Here is a 27,224-nt window from a genome sequence, read left to right as displayed (position 1 = left end):
GGGGGTTTGGGGATAGGACCAGACCCAGCAGAGCATTCCGTGGGGGTTTGGGGATAGGACCAGACCCAGCAGAGCATTCCGTGGGGGTTTGGGGATAGGACCAGACCCAGCAGAGCATTCCGTGGGGGTTTGGGGATAGGACCAGACTAGACCCAGCAGAGCATTCCGTGGGGGGTTTGGGGATAGGACCAGACCCATCAGAGCATACCGTGGGGGTTTGGGGATAGGACCAGACCCAGCAGAGCATACCGTGGGGGTTTGGGGATAGGACCAGACTAGACCCAGCAGAGCATTCCGTGGGGGTTTGGGGATAGGACCAGACCCATCAGAGCATACCGTGGGGGTTTGGGGATAGGACTCGACCCAGCAGAGCATACCGTGGGGGTTTGGGGATAGGACCAGACCCAGCAGAGCATACCGTGGGGTTTGGGGATAGGACCAGACTAGACCCAGCAGAGCATTCCGTGGGGGTTTGGGGATAGGACCAGACCCATCAGAGCATACCGTGGGGTTTGGGGATAGGACTCGACCCAGCAGAGCATACCGTGGGGTTTGGGGATAGGACCAGACCCAGCAGAGCATACCGTGGGGGTTTGGGGATAGGACCAGACTAGACCCAGCAGAGCATTCCGTGGGGGTTTGGGGATAGGACCAGACCCATCAGAGCATACCGTGGGGTTTGGGGATAGGACCAGACCCATCAGAGCATTCCGTGGGGGTTTGGGGATAGGACCAGACCCAGCAGAGCATTCCGGGGGTTTGGGGATAGGACCAGACCCAGCAGAGCATTCCGTGGGGGTTTGGGGATAGGACCAGACCCAGCAGAGCATTCCGTGGGGGTTTGGGGATAGGACCAGACCCAGCAGAGCATTCCGTGGGGGTTTGGGGATAGGACCAGACCCAGCAGAGCATACGTGGGGGTTGGTGCTGGATTTGGAGTGGTACCCAAATGAAACACTAGACATAACCGTCCTGGCCTGCAGTCTGTCCAGTCATTTGATAGTCCAGTCACACCTCGCAGTGCCAGGAGAGGCACACCAGCAGGAGACCAGTCAGACTTCAGAGGAGAGGTGGGGAAAGGATCACTATTCCAATATAGTGGAGAGTCCATTGCTGTCAACACAGCACTGCATTTTAACACTATCCTCTGGGCTTGTATACAAAAAAGCAGCTACAACGTCTGATGTCAGAACTGCAATTAGCAAGAGATGCGTTATTTAAAACCATGATCGTGATGATTTCGTCTGAGACAACAACATCTCAGACCGAAACAGCAGCCTACAAGCAGTAAGCAGGTTGAAGACTCGAGTCAAGTAGGGTTGCACATATTGGAAGTTAACGGGAATATATGGGAATTACCATTTCAAATGTAGATGTTTATACAATTGGATATATTTACCTTAACATAAGTAGACATAATTGCAAATGATTAATTCCTTCCAATAGAAAAAAAAAAAAAAAAAAAATTTAGTTACGAATTGAACTTTAATTAAATGAGTTGACTCTTCATATGGGATGATTTCACTGAACAACAGAGCAAATATTGAAATAAAGAAAGGGAATATTGAATGATCCCCAATGATCCATCGCATCTCTCAAAAACGTTTTCAACATACATCTGTTAAATGATAGTCTAGGAACTAAAGCTTTGGTTGTCTTCCTCTCAGGCTTCCATGTCTTCTCCCTGGACCTCCTCAATGTCCACCTCTTGAACATCAGACTCTGAGGCCTCATCTTCACTGTCCCTTTCCAACCTTGAGGATGGGTCATTGTCAGGCTCAAAAAGCATCACATTTTCCCAAGTGGCCACAAATTTTTCAACCCTTGTATTGGTCAGCCTGTTGCGTGCTTTAGTGTGTGTTCCCAAACAAGGACCAGTTGTGCTCTGAGGCGGCTGATGTTGGTGGGATTTGGAGGATGATGGTGGCAACAGGGGAAACAGCCTCAGAACCACAAAGTCCCTTCCACCAGGTGGCTGATGAGATATGTTGGCACGACTGCCATATTGCATCTCCATTCTAAAGTGATATGGCCATTTCTCGGAGAGACTCCTTCCCCTCCAGGAGACTGTTAAACATGATGACAACACCACCCCAACGGGTGTTGCTGGGCAGCTTCAATGTGGTGCTCTTATTCTTCTCACTTTGCTTGGTGAGGTAGATTGCTGCTATAACTTGATGAGCCTTCTCATACCTAACCATTTCCTTGGCTCTCCTGTAGAGTGTATCCATTGTTTTCAGTGCCATGATGTCCTTGAGGAGCAGATTCAATGCATGAGCAGCACAGCCAATGGGTGTGATGTGAGGGTTGGACTCCTCCACTTTGGACCAAGCAGCCTTCATGTTCGCAGCATTGTCTGTCATCAGTGCAAATACCTTCTGTGGTCCAAGGTCATTGATGACTGCCTACAGCTCATCTGTAATGTAGATACCGGTTTGTATGTTGTCCCTTGTGTCTGTGCTCTTGTAGAATACTGGTTGAGGGGTGGAGATGATGTAGTTAATTATTCCTTGCCCACGAACATTCGACCACCCATCAGAGATGATTGCAATAGAGTCTGCTTTCTCTATGATTTGTTTGACCTTCACTTGAACTCTGTTGAACTCTGCATCTAGCAAATGAGTAGATAAAGCATGTCTGGTTGGAGGGGTGTATGCTGGGTGAAGAACATTCAGAAATCTCTTCCAATACACATTGCCTGTGAGCATCAGAGGTGAACCAGTTGCATACACAGCTCGAGCAGCAAGACATTCATCAGCATTTCTCTGACTACGTTCCTCCATTGAGTCAAAAACACTTCTGATTCCAGGAGGACCATGAGCTGTTGCTATCGATAAGGTGTCTGATTCCAGGAGGACCATGAGTTGTTGCTATCGATAAGGTGTCTGATTCCAGGAGGACCATGAGCTGTTGCTATCGATAAGGTGTCTGATTCCAGGAGGACCATGAGCTGTTGCTATCAATAAGGTGTCTGATTCCAGGAGGACCATGAGCTGTTGCTATCAATAAGGTGTCTGATTCCAGGAGGACCATGAGCTGTTGCTATCAATAAGGTGTCTGATTCCAGGAGGACCATGAGTTGTTGCTATCAATAAGGTGTCTGATTCCAGGAGGACCATGAGCTGTTGCTATCAATAAGGTGTCTGATTCCAGGAGGACCATGAGCTGTTGCTATCAATAAGGTGTCTGATTCCAGGAGGACCATGAGCTGTTGCTATCAATAAGGTGTCTGATTCCAGGAGGACCATGAGTTGTTGCTATCGATAAGGTGTCTGATTCCAGGAGGACCATGAGTTGTTGCTATCGATAAGGTGTCTGATTCCAGGAGGACCATGAGGTGTTGCTGTCGATAAGGTGTCTGATTCCAGGAGGACTATGAGCTGTTGCTATCGATAAGGTGTCTGATTCCAGGAGGACCATGAGCTGTTGCTATCGATAAGGTGTCTGATTCCAGGAGGACCATGAGTTGTTGCTATCGATAAGGTGTCTGATTCCAGGAGGACCATGAGCTGTTGCTATCGATAAGGTGTCTGATTCCAGGAGGACCATGAGGTGTTGCTATCAATAAGGTGTCTGATTCCAGGAGGACCATGAGGTGTTGCTATCGATAAGGTGTCTGATTCCAGGAGGACCATGAGTTGTTGCTATCGATAAGGTGTCTGATTCCAGGAGGACCATGAGTTGTTGCTATAAGGTGTCTGATAAGGTGTCTGATTCCAGGAGGACCATGAGGTGTTGCTATCGATAAGGTGTCTGATTCCAGGAGGACCATGAGTTGTTGCTATCGATAAGGTGTCTGATTCCAGGAGGACCATGAGTTGTTGCTATCGATAAGGTGTCTGATTCCAGGAGGACCATGAGCTGTTGCTATCAATAAGGTGTCTGATTCCAGGAGGACCATGAGCTGTTGCTATCGATAAGGTGTCTGATTCCAGGAGGACCATGAGTTGTTGCTATCGATAAGGTGTCTGATTCCAGGAGGACCATGAGCTGTTGCTATCAATAAGGTGTCTGATTCATCATTTACACCTCAAATAGAAGTAGAGGGACTTTAGTCAGAGGTTGCTTGTTGTGAGCTCTGAGGGAACTTTATGCACTTGGCCAGACGATTCTGTATCTTTGTTGCATTCTTCACATATGATTTGGCACAGTATTTGCAAATGTACACAGCTTTTTCTTCTACATTAGCTGCCGTGAAATGTCTCCACATCAGATAGTGCACGTGGCATTTTCCTGTAAAGATTAGGGAAAAATGAGTAAAAAACTAAACAAATACAATTACATGTACAAATAAATAGTTAGATTAAACAACTCCTTTGTAAGATAAATGCTTTACAATTAAATATGTATGGAAACAGGTGAATTAACACTCCTCAGTTAGCAGGCTCAATTAAGCTAAAATCCACATGGTAGCAAGAATGAACTAGAAGAAATTGTTAACAAGTTAGAAATTATTTAAACCACACTTTGCTGCAGGCTACTATTTACTAGTTAACAACAAATCATGTATCATATAAAATATATTCCCCCCACCCAGTATCGTAATGAAAACTTACCAGAAAGCATGTAGTCCTTGGCTCAGACAGTATAGTAGCGTGGGCTCAATAGCATCTCATTAGTGTGCAAGATCTTGAGAATCAGCTGTGCATGTGATGGAACAATGCACTGTGCATGTGATGGAACAATGCACTGTGCATGTGATGGAACAATGCACTGTGCATGTGATGGAATAATGCACTGTGCATGTGATGGAATAATGCACTGTGCATGTGATGGAATAATGCACTGTGCATGCAGAGGGCTGCATAATGAATTGTGCATAGTTTAACCACAATATGCACTGTTGCATGTGATCCCAAAATAATGCACTGTTATTAAGCATGTTTATTAATTTAAGCAAAAATCCCAAAATGCACTGTGCATGTGATGGAAAATTCACTGAAATGTACTGGAAAGCACTTGCAACCATAAGTGAAGTCACCATTTACAGAGCACTGTGCATGCTCTGATGGAATAATGCACCCATGTGCATGTGATGGAATAATGCACCCATGTGATGGAATAATGCACTGTGCATGTGATGGAATAATGCACTGTCCATGTCTCGATGGAATGATGGATAAACTGTGCATGTGATGGAATCCCATGCACTCGTGCATGTGATGGAAAACATGCACTGTGCATGCCCCCAGTCCCATGTCTCGAATAATGAGTGATGGATATGCAGACCCGGCTGCTGCCCCCAGTCCCATGAATCTCGTGATAGATAGGATAACCACAATATGCTACAAGACCTAGTCCCATGCCTTATGTGTATGGATAAACACCCACCCGGCTGCTGTTATTAGTCCCATTTTTAAAATTAAGTGATGGAAAACACCCACCCGGCTCCCCCCCAATGTCTCAGGCTTAATGGATAAACACCCATGGAAAAGTCCCATGTCCAGAAATGTACTGGATAAACACCCACCCGGCTGCCGCCCCCAGTCCCATGTCTCAACCATAAGTAAACAAGTCAGTCCCATGTTACAGAGAACGTGGATAAACACCCACCCGGCTCAGCTCCCATGTCCGGATAGAGTGATGGAAAACACCCACCCGGCTGCCGCCCCCAGTCCCATGTCTCGATGAGAGAGTGATGGATAAACACCCACCCGGCTGCCGCCCCCAGTCCCATGTCTCGATGAGAGGATAAACACCCACCCGTGATGGATAATGGACACCCACCCGGCTGCCGCCCCCAGTCCCATGTCTCGATGATAGGATAAACACCCACCCGGCTGCCGCCCCCAGTCCCATGTCTCGATGATAGGATAAACACCCACCCGGCTGCCGCCCCCAGTCCCATGTCTCGATGAGAGAGCGATGGATAAACACCCACCCGGCTGCCGCCCCCAGTCCCATGTCTCGATGATAGGATAAACACCCACCCGGCTGCCGCCCCCAGTCCCATGTCTCGATGATAGGATAAACACCCACCCGGCTGCCGCCCCCAGTCCCATGTCTCGATGATAGGATAAACACCCACCCGGCTGCCGCCCCCAGTCCCATGTCTCGATGATAGAGTGATGGATAAACACCCACCCGGCTGCCGCCCCCAGTCCCATGTCTCGATGATAGAGTGATGGATAAACACCCACCCGGCTGCCGCCCCCAGTCCCATGTCTCGATGAGAGAGTGATGGATAAACACCCACCCGGCTGCCGCCCCCAGTCCCATGTCTCGATGATAGAGTGATGGATAAACACCCACCCGGCTGCCGCCCCCAGTCCCATGTCTCGATGAGAGAGTGATGGATAAACACCCACCCGGCTGCCGCCCCCAGTCCCATGTCTCGATGATAGAGTGATGGATAAACACCCACCCGGCTGCCGCCCCCAGTCCCATGTCTCGATGATAGGATAAACACCCACCCGGCTGCCGCCCCCAGTCCCATGTCTCGATGATAGAGTGATGGACAGATGTCGACACTTCCTCCTCTTCCTTCTTCTCTTTATCGTTGGATTCATCCTTCTTCTGAGTACCGAAGCAATCAGTGCAGTCTTCTGGAGGGAGGAGACAAACATACACAGCATTACAGAACCATCACATTTATCTCCTCGTATCAAATCAAATGTATTTATAAAGCCCTTCGTACATCAGCTGATATCTCAAAGTGCTGTACAGAAACCCAGCCTAAAACCCCAAACAGCAAGCAATGCAGGTGTAGAAGCACGGTGGCTAGGAAAAACTCCCTAGAAAGGCCAGAACCTAGGAAGAAACCTAGAGAGGAACCAGGCTATGAGGGGTGGCCAGTCCTCTTCTGGCTTCTGGCATCCTAGCTCCTAAAGAAAACAATAAATCCTGGCTTCTTTAACAAGGTGGTGCTGATGAGTGACTCACAGATTTGAAAAATGTTTGTTTTTGAACACCTGTAACTGCCATTTCCTGCAATCCAGAGTCATAAACGATAACAAATAAAGTAGCAAACACAGTGGGTGCAAATTAATTATTTAAGTTTCATTTAAAATATTTTTCACAGTATTTTTCCTAGAATTATCCGAGCTATTTAATTTTTCAATGGTCAACAGATCAGGGACCATAAGAAGTTATGGGCCAGGCAAGAGCAACTCGCGAGAGCAACTCAAGTAATTCACAGTGTGTTCACATATTGCGTGAGTGAGTGAATGCGAGTGTGTCGGAATGGCCGATTAATTCGGTAATCGTCATTTTTGGACACCAATTAGACAGATCATGGCCGATTACATTGCATTCCACGAGGATACTGCGTGGCAGGCTGACTAGCTGTTATGTGAGTGCAGCAAGGAGCCACGGTAAGGTGCTAGCCAGCATTAAACTTATCTTATAAAAAACAATCAATCTTCAAATATTACTAGTTTAACTAGTAATATCATCAACCATGTGTAGTTACCTAGCTTGTCCTGGGTTGCATATAATCAATGCAGTGCCTGTTAATTTATCATCAAATCACAGCCTACTTCGCCAAACGGGGGATGATAGGCTAGACCCCTTTTTTCCCCACTTCCTGTCTGAATGAATGCCCAAAGTAAACTGCCTGTTGCTCAGGCCCTGAAGCCAGGATATGAATATAATTGGTACCATTGGAAAGAAAACACTTTGCAGTTTATAGAAATGTTAAAATAATGTAGGAGAATATAACACAATAGATACGGTAGGAGAAAATACAAAATAAAAACCCAATTTTTTGAGAGAGAGATAACATCCTCTTACAAAATGCATGAGAAAGGTCATATTGTCAAATAGATGGATGCCTTTCATATGGCTTCCACAGGGTGTCAGCAGTCTGTTCAAGGTTTCAGGCTTGTAACTTCGAAAATATTATAATTTTTGTCCAAAAGGAAAAGACTGGCTGTCGCACAAGGTTAGTAGCTACATTTTACAACAGATAGATGGTTTCCGGATACTCCCGTAAACCCAGCTCATTGGCTATCTAGCTAGCTTCGTTTGACCCCAATTGGTGCTTATTTGACAAAGACACAGTCGATCAAATGAAGACCGGCCACACCATTGGCGTGCCATAAGGGTGTCGCTCTCTGACCATATTTGGTGTCCTATAGGATATACTACACCGCTAATGATATAGTGAGTCTGGTTACGTTCTAGGATCTCTGAGGAATAAATATGAAAGTGATTTGACTGGTTGAAATAACATTTAGGGTTAGATTTTCACAGATTCCTTTTTTTGCAAATTGAACAAGTGGGGGGAATAGATTGCGCATTCTATATGGACCTTTTTAGGATATGAAAAAGTATTTTATCTAACAAAACGACACTTCATGTTATCTCTGGGACCCTTTGGATGATTAATCAGAGCAAGATTTCAGAATGTAAGTACACATTTCACCTTCAGAGGTGAATTTATCAAACCTATCGCAGTGAAAAAAAGTGTTTTGTTGTTAGGAGCTCTCCTTAAACAATAGCATGGCATTTTTTCACAGTAATAGCTACTGTAAATTGGACAGTGCAGTTATATTAACAAGAATTTAAGCTTTCAGCCGATATAACACACTTATATGTTCCGACATTTGTCATTTCTCTAGAATCTGCAATGGTGACACAAGGCGCTGCATGATTCACAACTGTTCCGACAATGGGACGCCTTTCCCCAAGAAGCCTATCAACTCCTGAGATTAGGCTGGCAATACTAAAGTGCCTATTAGAACATCCAATAGTCAAAGGTCTATGAAATACAAATGTTGTAGAGAGAAATAGTCCTATAATAACTACAACCTAAAGCAACAGCTTTCATATGTTCTGAGCAAGGAATTTTTTACATGGCACATATTGCACTTTTACTTTCTTCTCCAACACTTTATTTTTGCATTATTTAAACCAAATTGAACATGATTCATTATTTACTTGAGGTTAAATAGATTTTATTTATGTATTATATTAAGTTAAAATAAGTGTTTATTCAGTATTGTTGTAATTGTCATTATTACAAATAAATAAATATAGAAAAACATGTTTGTTTTTTAAAATAATAACATAATAATATACATTCTAATATATTTAAAAAGGTCCAGGGGTATTGTTGCCATGAAAAGGTACAGGGTAGATGGGTATTGTAGTTCCTACCTGGGTGAGCCGATTCTTCTCCATTGAAAGTGATCTCTTCATCCTTCACCATCTCATTCCACATCTCACTCAGTCCTTCTGGAGAGAACACTCGCTGCCACAGGAAAACACATCAACTTAGAGTTTATACTGTGCCTTTCAAAACACACACGAAACAGTCAGAACAACAACGGCCTAGACAAGGAACAGGGCTCTGGTCTATAGTAGTGCACTATATAGGGAATAGGGCTCTGGTCTATAGTAGTGCACTATATAGGGAATAGGACGCCCTGGTCAACAGTAGTGCACTATATAGGGAATAGGGCGCACTGGTCAATAGTAGTGCACTATATAGGGAATAGGGCTCTGGTCAATAGTAGTGCACTATATAGGGAATAGGGCTCTGGTCAACAGTAGTGCACTATATAGGGAATAGGGCTCTGGTCAACAGTAGTGCCACTATATAGGGAATAGGGTTCTGGTCAACAGTAGTGTACTATATAGGGAATAGGGCTCTGGTCTATAGTAGTGCACTATATAGGGAATAGGGCTCTGGTCTATAGAAGTGTACTATATAGGGAATAGGGCTCTGGTCTATAGTAGTACCACTATATAGGGAATAGGGCTCTGGTCAACAGTAGTGCACTATATAGGGAATAGGGCTCTGGTCTATAGAAGTGTACTATATAGGGAATAGGGCTCTGGTCTATAGAAGTGTACTATATAGGGAATAGGGCTCTGGTCTATAGTAGTGCACTATATAGGGAATAGGGTGCCGGTAGTATTATTGTATTTTATTGAAGCAAGAGGGCAACATGGAGCCTTTCCAAAGGGTTTATTTTTGGACAGATTGATAAAGCCTCTTGTTCTTCAAGAACCAGATTTGGACCTTGTCAGCATCCAATATATTATAGACTACAGCAGGTTCACCAACAATCTGTCAAACATAAAAAATATGAATAGGCAGTAGGTTGAATAATGTTGTCAGGGACATAACGTGGGCAGTAGGCTGATAAGATAGATATATTGCTGAAGTTACTGAATGAATAGCGTGCCATTTGAAGGTCTGGGAAAACAGCGCAATTAAATTATCCTCTTACAGTTTGATCTGCCTGCTTGACAGTCCATGAGTCAATGAGTGAAGAAATAAAGGCTTACGCTCCTCACATTGCTTCATCAAGTAATCCAAGACCTATTAACTAAAATGGACTAACAGCCAAAACAGGCTTTCAAAGATTCAGGTTCCAATGTCAATAACATGGCCGACACGACGCAGACCAACATCCAAGTCATGTGTCGGACAGGAAGGAGCCGGAAAACTCTCAGCCCGTGTCCTAAACAGCATCCCATTCTCTATATAGTGCACTACTTCTGACCAGAGCCCTGTGGGCCTACATACGAAAACAGGCTGCTATTTGGGATACACACTTGGACATCATTGAGAGCTGCCAGTCTAATTATGGTAACAAGCATTTAGGAGGAATACTTGTGCAATACTAGATCAGATGTCGGGAAGAAAAAACAAACAAACACAAACATCACATTGCATAATTTCACACAGTCAGCTTGGATTGATACTTTGATCGAAACCAGTATCCCCTTTAAACTGCAGTGGACCGAAACCAGTATCCCCTTTAAACTGCAGTGGACCGAAACCAGTATCCCCTTTAAACTGCAGTGGACCGAAACCAGTATCCCCTTTAAACTGCAGTGGACCGAAACCAGTATCCCCTTTAAACTGCAGTGGACCGAAACCAGTATCCCCTTTAAACTGCAGTGGACCGAAACCAGTATCCCCTTTAAACTGCAGTGGACCCAAACCAGTATCCCCTTTAAACTGCAGTGGACCGAAACCAGTATCCCCTTTAAACTGCAGTGGACCGAAACCAGTATCCCCTTTAAACTGCAGTGGATCGAAACCAGCATCCCCTGCAGTGGATTAAACTGCAGTGGACCGAAACCAGTATCCCCTTTAAACTGCAGTGGATCGAAACCAGCATCCCCTTTAAACTGCAGTGGACCGAAACCAGTATCCCCTTTAAACTGCAGTGGACCGAAACCAGCATCCCCTTTAAACTGCAGTGGATCGAAACCAGTATCCCCTTTAAACTGCAGTGGACCGAAACCAGTATCCCCTTTAAACTGCAGTGGACCGAAACCAGTATCCCCTTTAAACTGCAGTGGATCGAAACCAGCATCCCCTTTAAACTGCAGTGGACCGAAACCAGTATCCCCTTTAAACTGCAGTGGATCGAAACCAGCATCCCCTTTAAACTGCAGTGGATCGAAACCAGCATCCCCTTTAAACTGCAGTGGACCGAAACCAGTATCCCCTTTAAACTGCAGTGGATCGAAACCAGCATCCCCTTTAAACTGCAGTGGACCGAAACCAGTATCCCCTTTAAACTGCAGTGGATCGAAACCAGCATCCCCTTTAAACTGCAGTGGACCGAAACCAGTATCCCCTTTAAACTGCAGTGGATCGAAACCAGCATCCCCTTTAAACTGCAGTGGACCGAAACCAGTATCCCCTTTAAACTGCAGTGGATCCCAGTATCCCCTTTAAACTGCAGTGGACCGAAACCAGTATCCCCTTTAAACTGCAGTGGACCGAAACCAGTATCCCCTTTAAACTGCAGTGGACCGAAACCAGTATCCCCTTTAAACTGCAGTGGACCGAAACCAGTATCCCCTTTAAACTGCAGTGGACCGAAACCAGTATCCCCTTTAAACTGCAGTGGACCGAAACCAGTATCCCCTTTAAACTGCAGTGGACCGAAACCAGTATCCCCTTTAAACTGCAGTGGACCGAAACCAGTATCCCCTTTAAACTGCAGTGGACCGAAACCAGTATCCCCTTTAAACTGCAGTGGACCGAAACCAGTATCCCCTTTAAACTGCAGTGGACCGAAACCAGTATCCCCTTTAAACTGCAGTGGACCGAAACCAGTATCCCCTTTAAACTGCAGTGGACCGAAACCAGTATCCCCTTTAAACTGCAGTGGACCGAAACCAGTATCCCCTTTAAACTGCAGTGGACCGAAACCAGTATCCCCTTTAAACTGCAGTGGACCGAAACCAGTATCCCCTTTAAACTGCAGTGGATCGAAACCAGTATCCCCTTTAAACTGCAGTGGACCGAAACCAGTATCCCCTTTAAACTGCAGTGGACCGAAACCAGTATCCCCTTTAAACTGCAGTGGACCGAAACCAGTATCCCCTTTAAACTGCAGTGGACCGAAACCAGTATCCCCTTTAAACTGCAGTGGATCGAAACCAGTATCCCCTTTAAACTGCAGTGGACCGAAACCAGTATCCCCTTTAAACTGCAGTGGACAAACCAGTATCCCCTTTAAACTGCAGTGGATCGAAACCAGTATCCCCTTTAAACTGCAGTGGACCGAAACCAGTATCCCCTTTAAACTGCAGTGGACCGAAACCAGTATCCCCTTTAAACTGCAGTGGACCGAAACCAGTATCCCCTTTAAACTGCAGTGGACCGAAACCAGTATCCCCTTTAAACTGCAGTGGACCGAAACCAGTATCCCCTTTAAACTGCAGTGGACCCAATGCTGGAGTTCTGCAGCTTACTTTGATCGAAACCAGTATCCCCTTTAAACTGCAGTGGACCCAATGCTGGAGTTCTGCAGCTTTGATCGAAACCAGCATCCCCTTTAAACTGCAGTGGACCCAATGCTGGAGTTCTGCAGCTTTGATCGAAACCAGCATCCCCTTTAAACTGCAGTGGACCCAATGCTGGAGTTCTGCAGCTTTGATCGAAACCAGCATCCCCTTTAAACTGCAGTGGACCCAATGCTGGAGTTCTGCAGCTTTGATCGAAACCAGTATCCCCTTTAAACTGCAGTGGACCCAATGCTGGAGTTCTGCAGCTTACTTTGATCGAAACCAGTATCCCCTTTAAACTGCAGTGGACCCAATGCTGGAGTTCTGCAGCTTACTTTGATCGAAACCAGTATCCCCTTTAAACTGCAGTGGACCCAATGCTGGAGTTCTGCACCTTACTTTGATCGAAACCAGTATCCCCTTTAAACTGCAGTGGACCCAATGCTGGAGTTCTGCACCTTACTTTGATCGAAACCAGTATCCCCTTTAAACTGCAGTGGACCCAATGCTGGAGTTCTGCACCTTACTTTGATCGAAACCAGTATCCCCTTTAAACTGCAGTGGACCCAATGCTGGACTTCTGCACCTTACTTTGATCGAAACCAGTATCCCCTTTAAACTGCAGTGGACCCAATGCTGGAGTTCTGCACCTTACTTTGATGGACCCAATGCTGGAAACCAGTATCCCCTTTAAACTGCAGTGGACCCAATGCTGGAGTTCTGCACCTTACTTTGATCGAAACCAGTATCCCCTTTAAACTGCAGTGGACCCAATGCTGGAGTTCTGCACCTTACTTTGATCGAAACCAGTATCCCCTTTAAACTGCAGTGGACCCAATGCTGGAGTTCTGCACCTTACTTTGATCGAAACCAGTATCCCCTTTAAACTGCAGTGGACCCAATGCTGGAGTTCTGCACCTTACTTTGATCGAAACCAGTATCCCCTTTAAACTGCAGTGGACCCAATGCTGGAGTTCTGCAGCTTTGATCGAAACCAGTATCCCCTTTAAACTGCAGTGGACCCAATGCTGGAGTTCTGCACCTTACTTTGATCGAAACCAGTATCCCCTTTAAACTGCAGTGGACCCAATGCTGGAGTTCTGCAGCTTTGATCGAAACCAGTATCCCCTTTAAACTGCAGTGGACCCAATGCTGGAGTTCTGCAGCTTTGATCGAAACCAGTATCCCCTTTAAACTGCAGTGGACCCAATGCTGGAGTTCTGCAGCTTTGATCGAAACCAGTATCCCCTTTAAACTGCAGTGGACCCAATGCTGGACTTCTGCACCTTACTTTGATCGAAACCAGTATCCCCTTTAAACTGCAGTGGACCCAATGAGCCTACCTCACATGTTGGCAGACACGGTAAGACCACTGCATTACTGAGGAATCAATGACTTCATTTATCTTTAACATATTGGATATAGACAGGTTGAGGAAGACCCGATTCATTGGCCCGATAATACCATCACTACCACAGGGTAACTGTGCTAATCTTCCATCTGAGATCAGAAGCCCAGTCAGTCTCACTAGATTACTCCAAAATACAGAAGAGAACTGAAAGCAAACATAATGAATAATAATATATAATAATATATGCCATTTAGCAGACGCTTTTATCCAAAGCGACTTACAGTCATGTGTGCATACATTCTACGTATGGGTGGTCCCGGGAATCGAACCCACTACCCTGGCGTTACAAGCGCCATGCTCTACCAACTGAGCTACAGAAGGACCACAAACCTGGAGTCAGGTGTATTGTGTGGGGCGTACACACCCAGTAGCCTTGCAGGAGGACGGGTTGGCGACCCCTGCAGGGTGTTCATCTCTAGGCAACACATCTACCTCCATGTTCAAGGTTTTAGATAATAAAAAGGTGGTGTCGACATGATGTTTAAAGAACGAAAACGATCACCGTTTCATTGTACAACAGGCCTGCTTTCCAGCCAAGAGGTCTCATGGCAGTGAAGAGAGCAGGGGGGTCTTACCTGCAAGTCTATCTTCAGCCATTTGTCATGGAACCTCAGTTGGGCATCCAGGGTAAAATAAGGAGTAGGCATATTTACGTCTTCTCTCCTGGCTGCAACCAAAACCTAGAAACAGAAGAAAATTATTCAACACAAATACGGCCTCAGTACATCGGCAGCTAGCTATCTTTGACATTTTAAAAGCCTGTTTCCTAGGTGACGATACTCAGCTAGCTATCTTTGACATTTTAAAAGCCCGTTTCCTAGGTGACGATACTCAGCTAGCTATCTTTGACATTTTAAAAGCCCGTTTCCTAGGTGACGATACTCAGCTAGCGAACACGTTTGCAAGCTAGCTATGTTTGTAACAAGGGCAGGACTATTTTTAACAATTTATTAATTATTTTGTGGGGGCCAATAATAGTAAACGGTTGCATAATGCCAGCCACATAGAGCCGTGATATCTGGCAAACAAAATTGGGGTAACTAGCACATGAGCTAGGTAGCTGACGAAGCTAGCTCGCAATGGGGTTAGATGTTTGTCTTGCCCAAAAGCCAGAGACAGCAATATTTAGTCGTTTCATCTTATCATCGTGGCCAAGGAAACATAAAGTCTGTTATCGTCCCTGAAGTGAATTTATCTTGAATTCAGAATTTAACTTCTTCAGGAAAACAGCCATAATGCTGCAACATGATCATGTGGTCGTATTTTCCAAGCTAAAGCACACAGTACAGTTCACACACAGCAGTTTTTAAATCTACGTTTGTTTGGTTTCAGTCATTTCTGTTAATTCAATATTTATTATTATTATTACAGACTTCCTGTTCTCATTGTCGGAGGGGGACACGACGTTTGCAAGACTCACAACCTAAACAAAACAAGTTTTGGTTTATTTAATTTATCAGTTGTCAATTTATTAATTGTCTTTTGTTTGAAGCGTTCCTGGCAATGTTGAGTAAGGACATAGAAGTAGGTCTGTGCTAGCTGGCCTGCACGCAAATGGAGGCTTATAAATGTGCCCATGTGATAGTATTTCTGACGGTCTTAACTCACCACCACTAATGAGCTGTGGAGCATAAGTAACACATCTCTTCACCTCAAAACAGGCAGGTAAACAAGGTCTGTTTTTACATCCATTGAGAATGACAATACAGACCACTTGACATTTCCCACATTATTTTAACGTTGCAGCCTTATTCTAAATGGATTAAAGCACAAACTGGTTATTTTATTTTTTTCGATTTATTAAAAAATGTAAAATAAATTTAAACAAAATCACATTTACACACTTAAATATTCAGACCCTTTACTCTGTATTTTGTCTAGAGTTTCTCTGTGGAGATGAGAGCACATTCTGGAAGGACAACCATCTCTGCAGCACTCCACCAATGATCATGGTAATCAATTGAATTTACCCTCAGGTGGACTGACAGCCAAGTTGTTTGAAACATCACAAGGACTGCTCAGACCATGAGAAACAAGATTCTCTGGTCTGATGTAAAATAGATTGAACTCTTTGGTAAATGCCAAGTGTCATGTCTTTTATTTTGAACCATCCCTACTGTTAACATAGTGGTGGCAATCACGCTTTTCATGTTTTCAGGGACTGGAAGAGTAGTCAGGATCAAGGGAAAAATGAATGGAGCAAAGTACTAGAGATTTATTTAAACCTGCTCAGGACCTCAAACTGTGGCAAAAGTTCACCTTCCAACAGGACAACGACCCTAAGCACACACCCTAGACAACGCATGATTGGATTCAGGGCAGGTCTCAATGTCCCTGAGTGGCTCAGCGAAGATCCCCGTACAACCTGAAAGAGCTTGAGAGAGGATCTGCAGAGGAGAATGGGAGAAACTCCCCAAATACAGGTGTGCCAAGCTTGTAGCGTCATACCCAAGAAGACTCGAGGCTATAATCGCTGCCAGAATTCTCTGGCAGACCAGAGAATATTGTTTGTTATGGTCTGAGAGTCTTTAGGTGCCTTTTGGCAAACTCCAAGCGGGCTGTCGTGTGCCTTTTACTGAGGACTGGCTTCCATCTGGCCACTCTACCATAAAGGCCTGATTGGTGGAGTGCTGCAGAGATGGTTGTCCTTCTGGAAGGTTCTTCCATCTCCACAGAGGAACTCTAGAGCTCTAGACCATCGGGTTCTTGGTCACCTCCCTGACCAAGGCCCTTCTCCCCCGATTGCTCAGTTTGGCCGGGCGGCCAGCTCTAGGAAGAGTCTTGGTAGTTCCAAACTTCATTTAAGAATGATGGAGGCCACTGTGTTATTGGGGACCTTCAATGCTGCAGAATATTTTGGTACCCTTCCCCAGATCTGTGCCTTGACACAATCTTGTCACAGAGCTCTACAGACAATTCCTTCGACCTCATCACTTGGTTTTTGCTCTGACAACTGTGGGACCTTATATAGACAGATGTGTGACTTACCAAATCATGTCCAATCAATTTAATTTACCACAGGTGGACTCTAATCAAGTTGTAGAAACATCTCAAGGATGCTCAACGGAAACAGGATACATATGCGCTACATTTTGTGTCTCATAGTCTGAATACTTATGTAAATAAGATATCAGTTTTTAATTTTGAATACTATTGCAAACATATCTAAAAACCTATTTTCACTTTGTCATTATGGGATATTGTGTGTTGATTGATGAGGATTTTTATTTTATTTAATCCTGTGACGTAACAAAATGTGGAAAAAGTCAAGGCACTGTATACATAGCATAAGTATTCAGCTTCCTGAGTCAATAGGTTAGAAACACATTCGGCATTTAATCCTGAAAAACGACCCAGTATCTGCCAATGTCACGCTTCCCCACGCCATGATGCAGACACCACCAGGCTTGAAAATAAGGAGGCAGTTACTCAGTGATGCATTGTGTTTGTTTTGCCCCAAACACAAGTCCTTTATTTAGTTACTTGTATGTAACTAGACAGTTAAAGTATTTAGTGCCATGTTGCAGGGTAGCCTAGTGGTTAGAGCGTTGGACTAGTAACCGGAAGGTAGCCTAGTGGTTAGAGCGTTGGACTAGTAACCGGAAGGTAGCCTAGTGGTTAGAGCGTTGGACTAGTAACCGGAAGGTAGCCTAGTGGTTAGAGCGTTGGACTAGTAACCGGAAGGTAGCCTAGTGGTTAGAGCGTTGGACTAAACAAAGGTAGCCTAGTGGTTAGAGCGTTGGACTAGTAACCGGAAGGTAGCCTAGTGGTTAGAGCGTTGGAAAGTAAAAAGGTAGCCTAGTGGTTAGAGCGTTGGACTAGTAACCGGAAGGTAGCCTTGGTTAGAGCGTTAAACTGTAAAGCAGGTAGCCTTGGTTAGGCGTTGGACTGTAACCGGAAGGTTGCTATACAAATCCCTTTCTGGAAGGGTCAGTCATTCAAAAATCATGTTATTTCAACACTGAGTGAAATGTAACTTATGCGATTTGTTAAGCCAAATGTTACTCCTAAATTAAGGCATGTTTCTCTCAAATGCTGTGCACATCCCTGTTAATGAGCATTTCTCCTTTGCCAAGATAATCCATCCACCAGACAGGTGTGGAAAATGAAGCTGGTGAAAGAGCATGATCATTACACAGGTGCACCTTGTGCTGGGGGCAATAAAAGGCCACTCTAAAATGTGCCGTTTTGTCACAACACAATGCCACATATGTCTCAAGTTTTTAGGGAGCGTGTATTTCTGTCTGTCATAAAGCCATCTTGTGGGGGGAAAACTCATTCTAATTGGCTGGGCCTGGCTCCCCAGTGGGTGGGCCTTTGCCCTCCCATGTGAAATCCATAGATTAGGGCTTAATTAATTTATTTCAATTGACTGATGTCCTGATATGAACTGTAACTCAGTAAAATTGTTTAAATTGTTGACTTTATATTTTTGTTCAGTATATTTATATATTCCCGCTCGTTCTGATATTTCTTAAATTTTGTGGGTTGTGTATTTTTTTATTATTATTGCTAGGTATCACTGCACTGTTGGACCAAGAAACACAAGCATTTCGCTGCACCTGCGGTTCTCTTTTATTTACGTTACCTTTATTTAACTAAGCAACAGGGGCCTGGGATTATACAAATTGAAATATAGGACAAAACACACATCACAACAAGAGAGACACATCACTACATAAAGAGAGACCTAAGACAACAACATAACAAGGCAGCAACACATGACAACACAGCACTACATAAAGAGAGACACTACAACACTACATAAAGGTGAGACACTACACTACATAGAGACCTAAGACAACAACATAAAAGGAGCAACACAACAACACAGCATAGAGACCAACATGACAACACAGACAACAACATACACAAGGCAGCAACACAACATGACAACACAGCATGGCAGCAACACAACATGACAACACAGCATGGCAGCAACACAACATGACAACATAACAAGGCAGCAACACAACAACAACAATATGGCACAATCATTATTACGATAACATTTGAGTACGTGACCAATAAACTACATGGTTTGAAATTTGAAAATGCGTTATACTCCGACTTTCCCCCAATGACATGGAAAGACTGAACGACTGCTCGTTTATGTAAACTAGCCAGATATTGTCATTGTGCTAAGCTAGCAGGAGCAGCCATTATGGAATGGGGTCGCGTTGAACAACAAAGGCGCTGATTGGCTGACACCGCCGTTCCAAGATGGCTGCTGTGGCTTCTATCATGAGGACAAAAAAAAAGAAAGGACCGTGGTCCGGAAAACGAGCTATCCGCCGTTCAATCTTCTCCGTGTAACGTTAACACTTGGGCTATTTGGACAATTCGTAGTATAATGATGTATTTCTCATCCCCGGATAGAGGTCCATTTTCTCCGAGCTTTATCTACCTCCGGCTCCGCGGTGTCTTTATATAATATACACGGGAATGATGTCCGACCGTAGTGCGGCTGTAAGCAAAGCGGTTCGGATCTGCAGGCTACTGTTTGGCTAGCTACATTTGACTTCGACAGTAAGACAACGTTATAGCTACAAAACATATCTACACTTAGTTACCACACACTTGTTTTTAGCTAAACTGTTGGATACTCGCCGTGTAATCATACTAGCGTTAGTGTTCGGTTAACCGTAAATACATCAGTTTACTTTAGCGATGCGGCTAGCTGCATCCAAGCTAACTAAACTTAAACGCGCTAGGTCATAACAACTGCAAGGACAGAAGCGTTTCACATCCTATACACTCGCCGAGGTCACTCACTTCATCTACATTTATACGACAAAAAAAAAAAATGTATGCAATTTAGTTTTGTCCTTACTTGCAAGTTTTTCTTGTTGTATTCTGGCCCCCTCCAGTCCTAACACGGGCTTTGCTGCATTACCAGGTCGTCCATATTGGACCCATGTGATTGACAGCTGAACCTTCCAGGGCGTCGAAACAGATGACGTCGCCAGACTACAGCCAGTCACCGGGACGTGTTGGAATATTGTGCATGCATCCTTCCTTCCTTCCTTGTTTCCTTGAAGTAGTCTAATTATTGAACGAACGTCACTACAACTTTAGAGAACGTTCCCTTATTTAAATTGTCTCATAAGGTCATAAACTAACGTTTTCATATGAATAATGCCGTGATTTCGCCGCAAAACAGAATGCTGCATTCATGGCAAATCAGAGGGGTGATGACTCTTAATGGTAATCATACAAACACTGCATGTGTTTCATTATTTTTTTAGGTGGGTCCTATCTAAAAGATGGCGGTGCAGCGGTACTCTCTCCAGTAAGTAGTCTAGTTTACAGCTTCACCTCCTGGCATGTTTTAGCTGAAGTAGTCTACATGATCATGTTTTAAATGAGGCATATTTTCCTAATGTACGTAAGCCGAGTGGTGCAGTGGTCTAAGACACTGCAGTACCTGGTTCGAATCCAGGCTGCATCACATCTGGCTGTGATTGGGAATCCCATAGGGCGGCGCACAATTGGCCCAGCGTTGTCTGGGTTTGGCCAGGGTAGGCCTTCATTGAAATAAGAATTGGTTCTGAACTGGTTAAATTTAAATTATACAAAAAAACATTATACTGCACCATTACTACTCATTGATTACATAAGTTTCAAATCAAATTGTATTTGTCAGTTGCGCCAAACACAACAGGTGTGGACCTTAGTGAAATGCTGAATACAACAGGTGTAGTATACCTCACAGTGAAATGCTGAATACAACAGGTGTAGTAGACCTCACAGTGAAATGCTGAATACAACAGGTGTAGTAGACCTCACAGTGAAATGCTGAATACAACAGGTGTAGTAGACCTCACAGTGAAATGCTGAATACAACAGGTGTAGTAGACCTCACTCCTTCAGCTCTCCCTCAGCTGGATGTCCTGGGGGCCTCATCTCCTTCAGCTGGATGTCCTGGGGGCCTCATCTCCTTCAGCTGGATGTCCTGGGGGCCTCATCTCCTTCAGCTGGATGTCCTGGGGGCCTCATCTCCTTCAGCTGGATGTCCTGGGGGCCTCATCTCCTTCAGCTGGATGTCCTGGGGGCCTCATCTCCTTCAGCTGGATGTCCTGGGGTCCTCAAATCTCCTTCAACTGGATGTCCTGGGGTCCTCAAATCTCCTTCAACTGGATGTCCTGGGGGCCTCAAATCTCCTTCAGCTGGATATCCTGGGGGCCTCATCTCCTTCAGCTGGATGTCCTGGGGGCATCATCTCCTTCAGCTGGATATCCTGGGGAAGCTGGGCTGTGTGATGTGTTGCTCTGGTTGTGTCGTGCTCATCACACTCTCCCCTAAATCAAAGAGCGTCACCTCTCGTCTGGAGCTGGAGGAGAGGCTGGCTGGCTCAGGTGGGTGGGACCAGGACATGTATATTACGTCTCAAATGGCACCCTATTCCCTATATAGTGCACGACTTTAGACCAGAACCCTATTCCCTATATAGTGCACTACTTTAGACCAGAACCCTATTCCCTATATAGTGCACTACTTTAGACCAGAACCCTATTCCCTATACAGTGCACTACTTTAGACCAGAACCCTATTCTCTATATAGTGCACTACTTTATAGTAGTAGGGAATGAGATTACATTTATGACACATACAGTGACTGCTCCTGACTTATATGGTTAGAAAGGTACATTTAACTATAGTTTTCACATTTTGATTTGTGCAACAGTATCAAATAGTTAATGTAATTGCCCTCCACAAGAATCCATGATGGTTGTTGGGGGAGGATGATGAGTAGCGTGCCGAGGTGAGTCCGTCTCTCCATGCAGTGTTTGTAACCTATGCCTCACTGTTTTAAAAAATGTGGCAGCAATTACTTATATAAAGGAAATCCATCTCAATTCTCCGCTTCCTCGTGTGTTTTTCAATGTGTGTTTTAAAAGACAGCATGTGATCAATCCAAATAGCCAAATACTTAAAGCAGATTGGAGCCAAATGTGTTTGAAAAACTTTCAAGGTGAAACGGTCAATAGTTCAGAATATGGAAATGAAAAGGGGGACTTTGTATTAGTGTTGTTCACTAAAGTATTAATCTAGTAGTTTCCACTAGAATGAGAGGAAGTGTTATTTCACAGGACCGATTTCTACGCGTGTGTGAAGAATCACCTTTTCACCCAAAAAGCGATAATCAACTAGATTAAACTGGATTAAACTAGAATAAACGGGATTAAACTAGAATAAACTAGAATAAACGGGATTAAACTAGAATAAACGGGATTAAACTAGAATAAACAGGATTAAACTGGATTAAACTAGATTAAACTGGATCAAACGAGAATAAACTGCTGTCTGAATATCATCATTATTATTTGTATTTTTTTTCTTGGCGGACGTCAGGGCGCATAATCAACATAATTAAAAATCTTTTGTCGACTACAAATTGACCGCACGAAGGCCAAACAGATGTAATATTTGGCTAAAACTGAATCATTTCAAACATTGCTTCCATTTTGTATATGATGATCTACTGTATATCTATAACTGCTTCTCCAATAGAAATCTCTGAGCACACTTGTACGCGACATCGACATTAGCTAGCATAGGTCATCGTGGTAAAGTGACGTTTTCAATAAAATTCACTCGAGTGGGGTCTTCAACAGAGGGGTACGGAAGCCATCTTTATCAATTGAAAGAGTTGTTACTAGCTGCTATAGCCACAAATTCATAAACCCCGCACATTTCTGCATTTCTAATCTTATTTTGACCCTAACCCCACTGCTGAATTTATGCCTAACCCTAATCTTAAATTCAGCCAAAAATACAAATTGTTTTTGCAAATTTTGGCTGTGGAATCTGACTTTCTGGCTGTGGAATCTAGCTTTGTGGTTTAAGCTAGTTGAAACCCATTGAAAGCAGTACAGCAGTGCAGCCAAGCAATAATTACACACCGTTAAAAAACATATATATATTTTAGCGTTGGTCCAAATGTTGTGAATGGTATATATATTCATGTCATAGTCACCAGTCAAATCCATTAAACTCAAATGTTACTTCAACTTCAACCAGTGAATGCTAGCAATGGCTAGCTATTCTACAGGTCTGTGTTAGCACGCTAATAACAAACCCTGCACACACTTTGTTTATTTTTTGCAGTAGGTTGATAATGATTTCACCAAAGTATGTTGTATCAGACATTTCAAACAACATTCACAGGTAAATGAGAAAACATTCATGGTATTTAATTTAAGAGCATGAACAAAGGCAACCTTGGGGTTAATTTGAATGGGAGCCAACGTCAGAATGAGAGATTTTCACATCCGTACGGCCCATGTGAACATCAATCCGTGAGCTCATGTGCAGAAACATGTCATTGGGTCTAATATTTATGTCGTGCCTAACAAAAAGAAAAACTTGTCCGTTTTACAGATAGCAGCCCAACAAGGTAACCAGAGGGCAGGCTGGGCTCACGGATAGCAGCCCAACAAGGCATGGGAGACAAGGTAACCAGAGGGCAGGCTGGGCTCACTGGTAGCAGCCCAACAAGGCATGGGAGACAAGGTAACCAGAGGGCAGGCTGGGCTCACGGATAGCAGCCCAACAAGGTAACCAGAGGGCAGGCTGGGCTCACGGATAGTAGCCCAACAAGGTAACCAGAGGGCAGGCTGGGCCATACAGCCCAACAAGGCATGGGAGACAAGGTAACCAGAGGGCAGGCTGGGCTCACTGATAGCAGCCCAACAAGGTAACCAGAGGGCAGGCTGGGCTCAGGGATAGCAGCCCAACAAGGTAACCAGAGGACAGGCTGGGCTCACGGATAGCAGCCCAACAAGGCATGGGAGACAAGGTAACCAGAGGGCAGGCTGGGCTCACTGATAGTAGCCCAACAAGGTAACCAGAGGGCAGGCTGGGCTCACGGATAGCAGCCCAACAAGGTAACCAGAGGGCAGGCTGGGCTCACGGATAGCAGCCCAACAAGGTAACCAGAGGGCAGGCTGGGCTCACGGATAGCAGCCCAACAAGGCATGGGAGACAAGGTAACCAGAGGGCAGGCTGGGCTCAGGGATAGCAGCCCAACAAGGTAACCAGAGGGCAGGCTGGGCTCACGGATAGCAGCCCAACAAGGTAACCAGAGGGCAGGCTGGGCTCACTGATAGCAGCCCAACAAGGTAACCAGAGGGCAGGCTGGGCTCACTGATAGCAGCCCAACAAGGTAACCAGAGGGCAGGCTGGGCTCACAGATAGCAGCCCAACAAGGTAACCAGAGGGCAGGCTGGGCTCACGGATAGCAGCCCAACAAGGTAACCAGAGGGCAGGCTGGGCTCACAGATAGCAGCCCAACAAGGTAACCAGAGGACAGGCTGGGCTCACAGATAGCAGCCCAACAAGGTAACCAGAGGGCAGGCTGGGCTCACTGATAGCAGCCCAACAAGGTAACCAGAGGGCAGGCTGGGCTCACGGATAGTAGCCCAACAAGGCATGGGAGACAAGGTAACCAGAGGGCAGGCTGGGCTCACGGATAGCAGCCCAACAAGGCATGGGAGACAAGGTAACCAGAGGGCAGGCTGGGCTCACGGATAGCAGCCCAACAAGGCATGGGAGACAAGGTAACCAGAGGGCAGGCTGGGCTCACGGATAGCAGCCCAACAAGGTAACCAGAGGGCAGGCTGGGCTCACAGATAGCAGCCCAACAAGGTAACCAGAGGGCAGGCTGGGCTCACAGATAGCAGCCCAACAAGGCATGGGAGACAAGGTGACCAGAGGGCAGGCTGGGCTCACGGATAGCAGCCCAACAAGGTAACCAGAGGACAGGCTGGGCTCACGGATAGCAGCCCAACAAGGCATGGGAGACAAGGTAACCAGAGGGCAGGCTGGGCTCACGGAAAGCAGCCCAACAAGGTAACCAGAGGGCAGGCTGGGCTCACGGATAGCAGCCCAACAAGGTAACCAGAGGGCAGGCTGGGCTCACGGATAGCAGCCCAACAAGGCATGGGAGACAAGGTAACCAGAGGGGAGGCTGGGCTCACGGATAGCAGCCCAACAAGGTAACCAGAGGACAGGCTGGGCTCACGGATAGCAGCCCAACAAGGCATGGGAGACAAGGTAACCAGAGGGGAGGCTGGGCTCACGGATAGCAGCCCAACAAGGTAACCAGAGGACAGGCTGGGCTCACGGATAGTAGCCCAACAAGGCATGGGAGACAAGGTAACCAGAGGACAGGCTGGGCTCACGGATAGCAGCCCAACAAGGCATGGGAGACAAGGTAACCAGAGGGCAGGCTGGGCTCACGGATAGCAGCCCAACAAGGTAACCAGAGGGCAGGCTGGGCTCACGGATAGCAGCCCAACAAGGCATGGGAGACAAGGTAACCAGAGGGCAGGCTGGGCTCACGGATAGCAGCCCAACAAGGTAACCAGAGGGCAGGCTGGGCTCAGGGATAGCAGCCCAACAAGGCATGGGAGACAAGGTAACCAGAGGGCAGGCTGGGTTCAGGGATAGCAGCCCAACAAGGTAACCAGAGGGCAGGCTGGGCTCACGGATAGCAGCCCAACAAGGTAACCAGAGGGCAGGCTGGGCTCACGGATAGCAGCCCAACAAGGCATGGGAGACAAGGTAACCAGAGGGCAGGCTGGGCTCACGGATAGCAGCCCAACAAGGTAACCAGAGGGCATGCTGGGCTCACGGATAGTAGCCCAAGGCATCTGGAGAGTAGTGGTGTGATGGGTCAGATCTGGAGAGTAGTGGTGTGATGGGTCAGATCTGGAGAGTAGTGGTGTGATGGGTCAGATCTGGAACATAGTGGTGTGATGGGTCAGATCTGGAACATAGTGGTGTGATGGGTCAGATCTGGAGATCTGGAACTGGATAGTGGTGTGATGGGTCAGATCTGGAACATAGTGGTGTGATGGGTCAGATCTGGAACACAGTGATGTGATGGGTGGGTCCTTCTGTGGCTCAGTTGGTAGAGCATGGAGCTTGTAACGCCAGGGTAGTGGGTTCGATTCCCGGGACCACCCATACGTAGAATGTATGCACACATACATTAAGTAAGTCGCTTTGGATAAAAGCGTCAGCTAAATGGCATATATTATTATTATTATTATTATTATTATATTATGGGTGAGATCTTATTGGTGTCCTTTAGTAGTGGTTTCTTTGCAGCAATTCGACCATGAAGGCCTGATTCACACAGTCTCCTCTGAACAGATGATGTTGAGATGTGTCTGTTACTTGAACTCTGAAGCATTTATTTGGTCTGCAATCTGAGGTGCAGTGAACTCTAATAAACGTATCCTCTGCAGCAGAGGTAACTCTGGGTCTTCCATTCCTGTGGCAGTCCTCATGAGAGCCAGTGAACTCTAATAAACGTATCTTCTGCAGCAGAGGTAACTCTGGGTCTTCCATTCCTGTGGCAGTCCTCATGAGAGCTAGTTTCATCGTAGCGCCTGATGGTTTTTGCGGCTGCACTTGAAGACATTTTCTGGATTGACTGACCTTCATGTCTTCAAGTAATGATGGACTGTTCTTGGGCTTTTACCAAACAGGGTTATCTTCTGTGTACCACCCTACCTTGTCACAACACAACTGATTGGCTCAAACGCATTAAGAAGGAAAGAAAATCCACAAATTAAGTTGACAAGGCACACATGTTACTTGAAATGCATTCCAGGTGACTACATCATGAAGCTGGTTGAGAGAATGCCAAGAATGTGCAAAGCTGTCATCAAGACAAAGGCTGGCTACTGGCTACTCAAATATCAAATATATTTTGATTTACTTATCATGTAGTAACCAAAAAAGTTTTTAGTTATTTCATAGTTTTGATGTCTTCACTATTATTCTACAATGTAGAACATAGTGAAACAACAACAACACTGGAATGAGTAGGTGTGTCCTAACTTTTGACTGGTACTGTATGTTTGTCCCATAAAATATTTGGCATGGGTCCCCAGATCCTCAAAAAGTTCTGCAGCTGCACCATCGAGAGCATCCTGACCGGTTGCATTACCGCCTGGTACGGCAACTGCTCGGCATCTGACCGTAAGGCGCTACAGAGGGTAGTGCGTACGGCCCAGTACATCACTGGGGGCTAAGATTACTGCCATCCAGGACCTATATACCAGGCGGTGTCAGAGGAAAGCTCATAAAATTGTCA

General features: G+C 45.4%; 2 protein-coding genes and 2 long non-coding RNA genes across 32 annotated transcripts in view; 3 read left to right on the top strand and 1 right to left on the bottom strand.

The window, feature by feature from the left end:
* Window positions 1-20,089, bottom strand: part of LOC118396067 (E3 ubiquitin-protein ligase HERC2-like) — a 270,532-nt gene extending 250,443 nt beyond the window's left edge. The window contains 4 exon segments of the mRNA XM_052525726.1: window positions 6,414-6,545; window positions 9,100-9,193; window positions 14,689-14,793; window positions 19,947-20,089. Of these exon segments, the coding sequence (XP_052381686.1) occupies window positions 6,414-6,545; window positions 9,100-9,193; window positions 14,689-14,760 (298 nt within the window). The 5' untranslated portion in view covers window positions 14,761-14,793; window positions 19,947-20,089.
* Window positions 921-4,788, top strand: LOC127908746 (uncharacterized). Of its 9 annotated transcripts, none has more exons than XR_008068286.1 (4): window positions 921-2,838; window positions 2,882-3,337; window positions 3,381-3,612; window positions 3,707-4,788. It is a non-coding gene; the product is annotated as an uncharacterized LOC127908746 (long non-coding RNA). The 9 variants fall into 9 exon arrangements; XR_008068277.1 differs by having other exon boundaries at window positions 921-3,053; window positions 3,097-3,337; XR_008068275.1 differs by having other exon boundaries at window positions 921-3,337; window positions 3,381-3,440; window positions 3,484-3,612.
* Window positions 20,013-21,961, top strand: LOC118377581 (uncharacterized). 6 transcript variants are annotated; one of them, XM_052467944.1, is made up of 3 exons: window positions 20,013-20,116; window positions 20,362-20,405; window positions 21,029-21,961. In XM_052467944.1, the coding sequence occupies exons 2-3, from the start codon at window positions 20,380-20,382 to the stop codon at window positions 21,540-21,542; spliced, it is 540 nt and encodes a 179-aa protein (XP_052323904.1). In that variant the 5' UTR covers window positions 20,013-20,116; window positions 20,362-20,379; the 3' UTR covers window positions 21,543-21,961. The 6 variants fall into 6 exon arrangements, with proteins under 6 accessions (XP_052323904.1, XP_052323893.1, XP_052323927.1 ...); XM_052467933.1 differs by having other exon boundaries at window positions 20,998-21,961; XM_052467967.1 differs by lacking the exon at window positions 20,013-20,116 and having other exon boundaries at window positions 20,126-20,405; window positions 21,122-21,961.
* Window positions 21,962-23,611: 1,650 nt separating this feature from the next.
* On the top strand, window positions 23,612-25,916 carry LOC127908730 (uncharacterized). 16 transcript variants are annotated; one of them, XR_008068190.1, is made up of 8 exons: window positions 23,612-23,717; window positions 23,858-24,149; window positions 24,502-24,719; window positions 24,866-24,923; window positions 24,968-25,069; window positions 25,216-25,477; window positions 25,522-25,535; window positions 25,580-25,916. It is a non-coding gene; the product is annotated as an uncharacterized LOC127908730 (long non-coding RNA). The 16 variants fall into 16 exon arrangements; XR_008068199.1 differs by lacking the exons at window positions 24,866-24,923; window positions 24,968-25,069 and adding an exon at window positions 25,114-25,171 and having other exon boundaries at window positions 25,274-25,916; XR_008068204.1 differs by lacking the exons at window positions 24,866-24,923; window positions 24,968-25,069 and adding an exon at window positions 25,114-25,215 and having other exon boundaries at window positions 25,318-25,916.
* Window positions 25,917-27,224: the final 1,308 nt, after the last annotated feature.

The sequence above is a fragment of the Oncorhynchus keta genome, chromosome 1 (assembly GCF_023373465.1).
Source record: "Oncorhynchus keta strain PuntledgeMale-10-30-2019 chromosome 1, Oket_V2, whole genome shotgun sequence".
Taxonomy (NCBI): domain Eukaryota; kingdom Metazoa; phylum Chordata; class Actinopteri; order Salmoniformes; family Salmonidae; genus Oncorhynchus; species Oncorhynchus keta.
The sequence above is the reverse complement of the archived record's forward strand: the minus strand, read 5'-3'. Positions and strand labels throughout refer to the sequence as shown.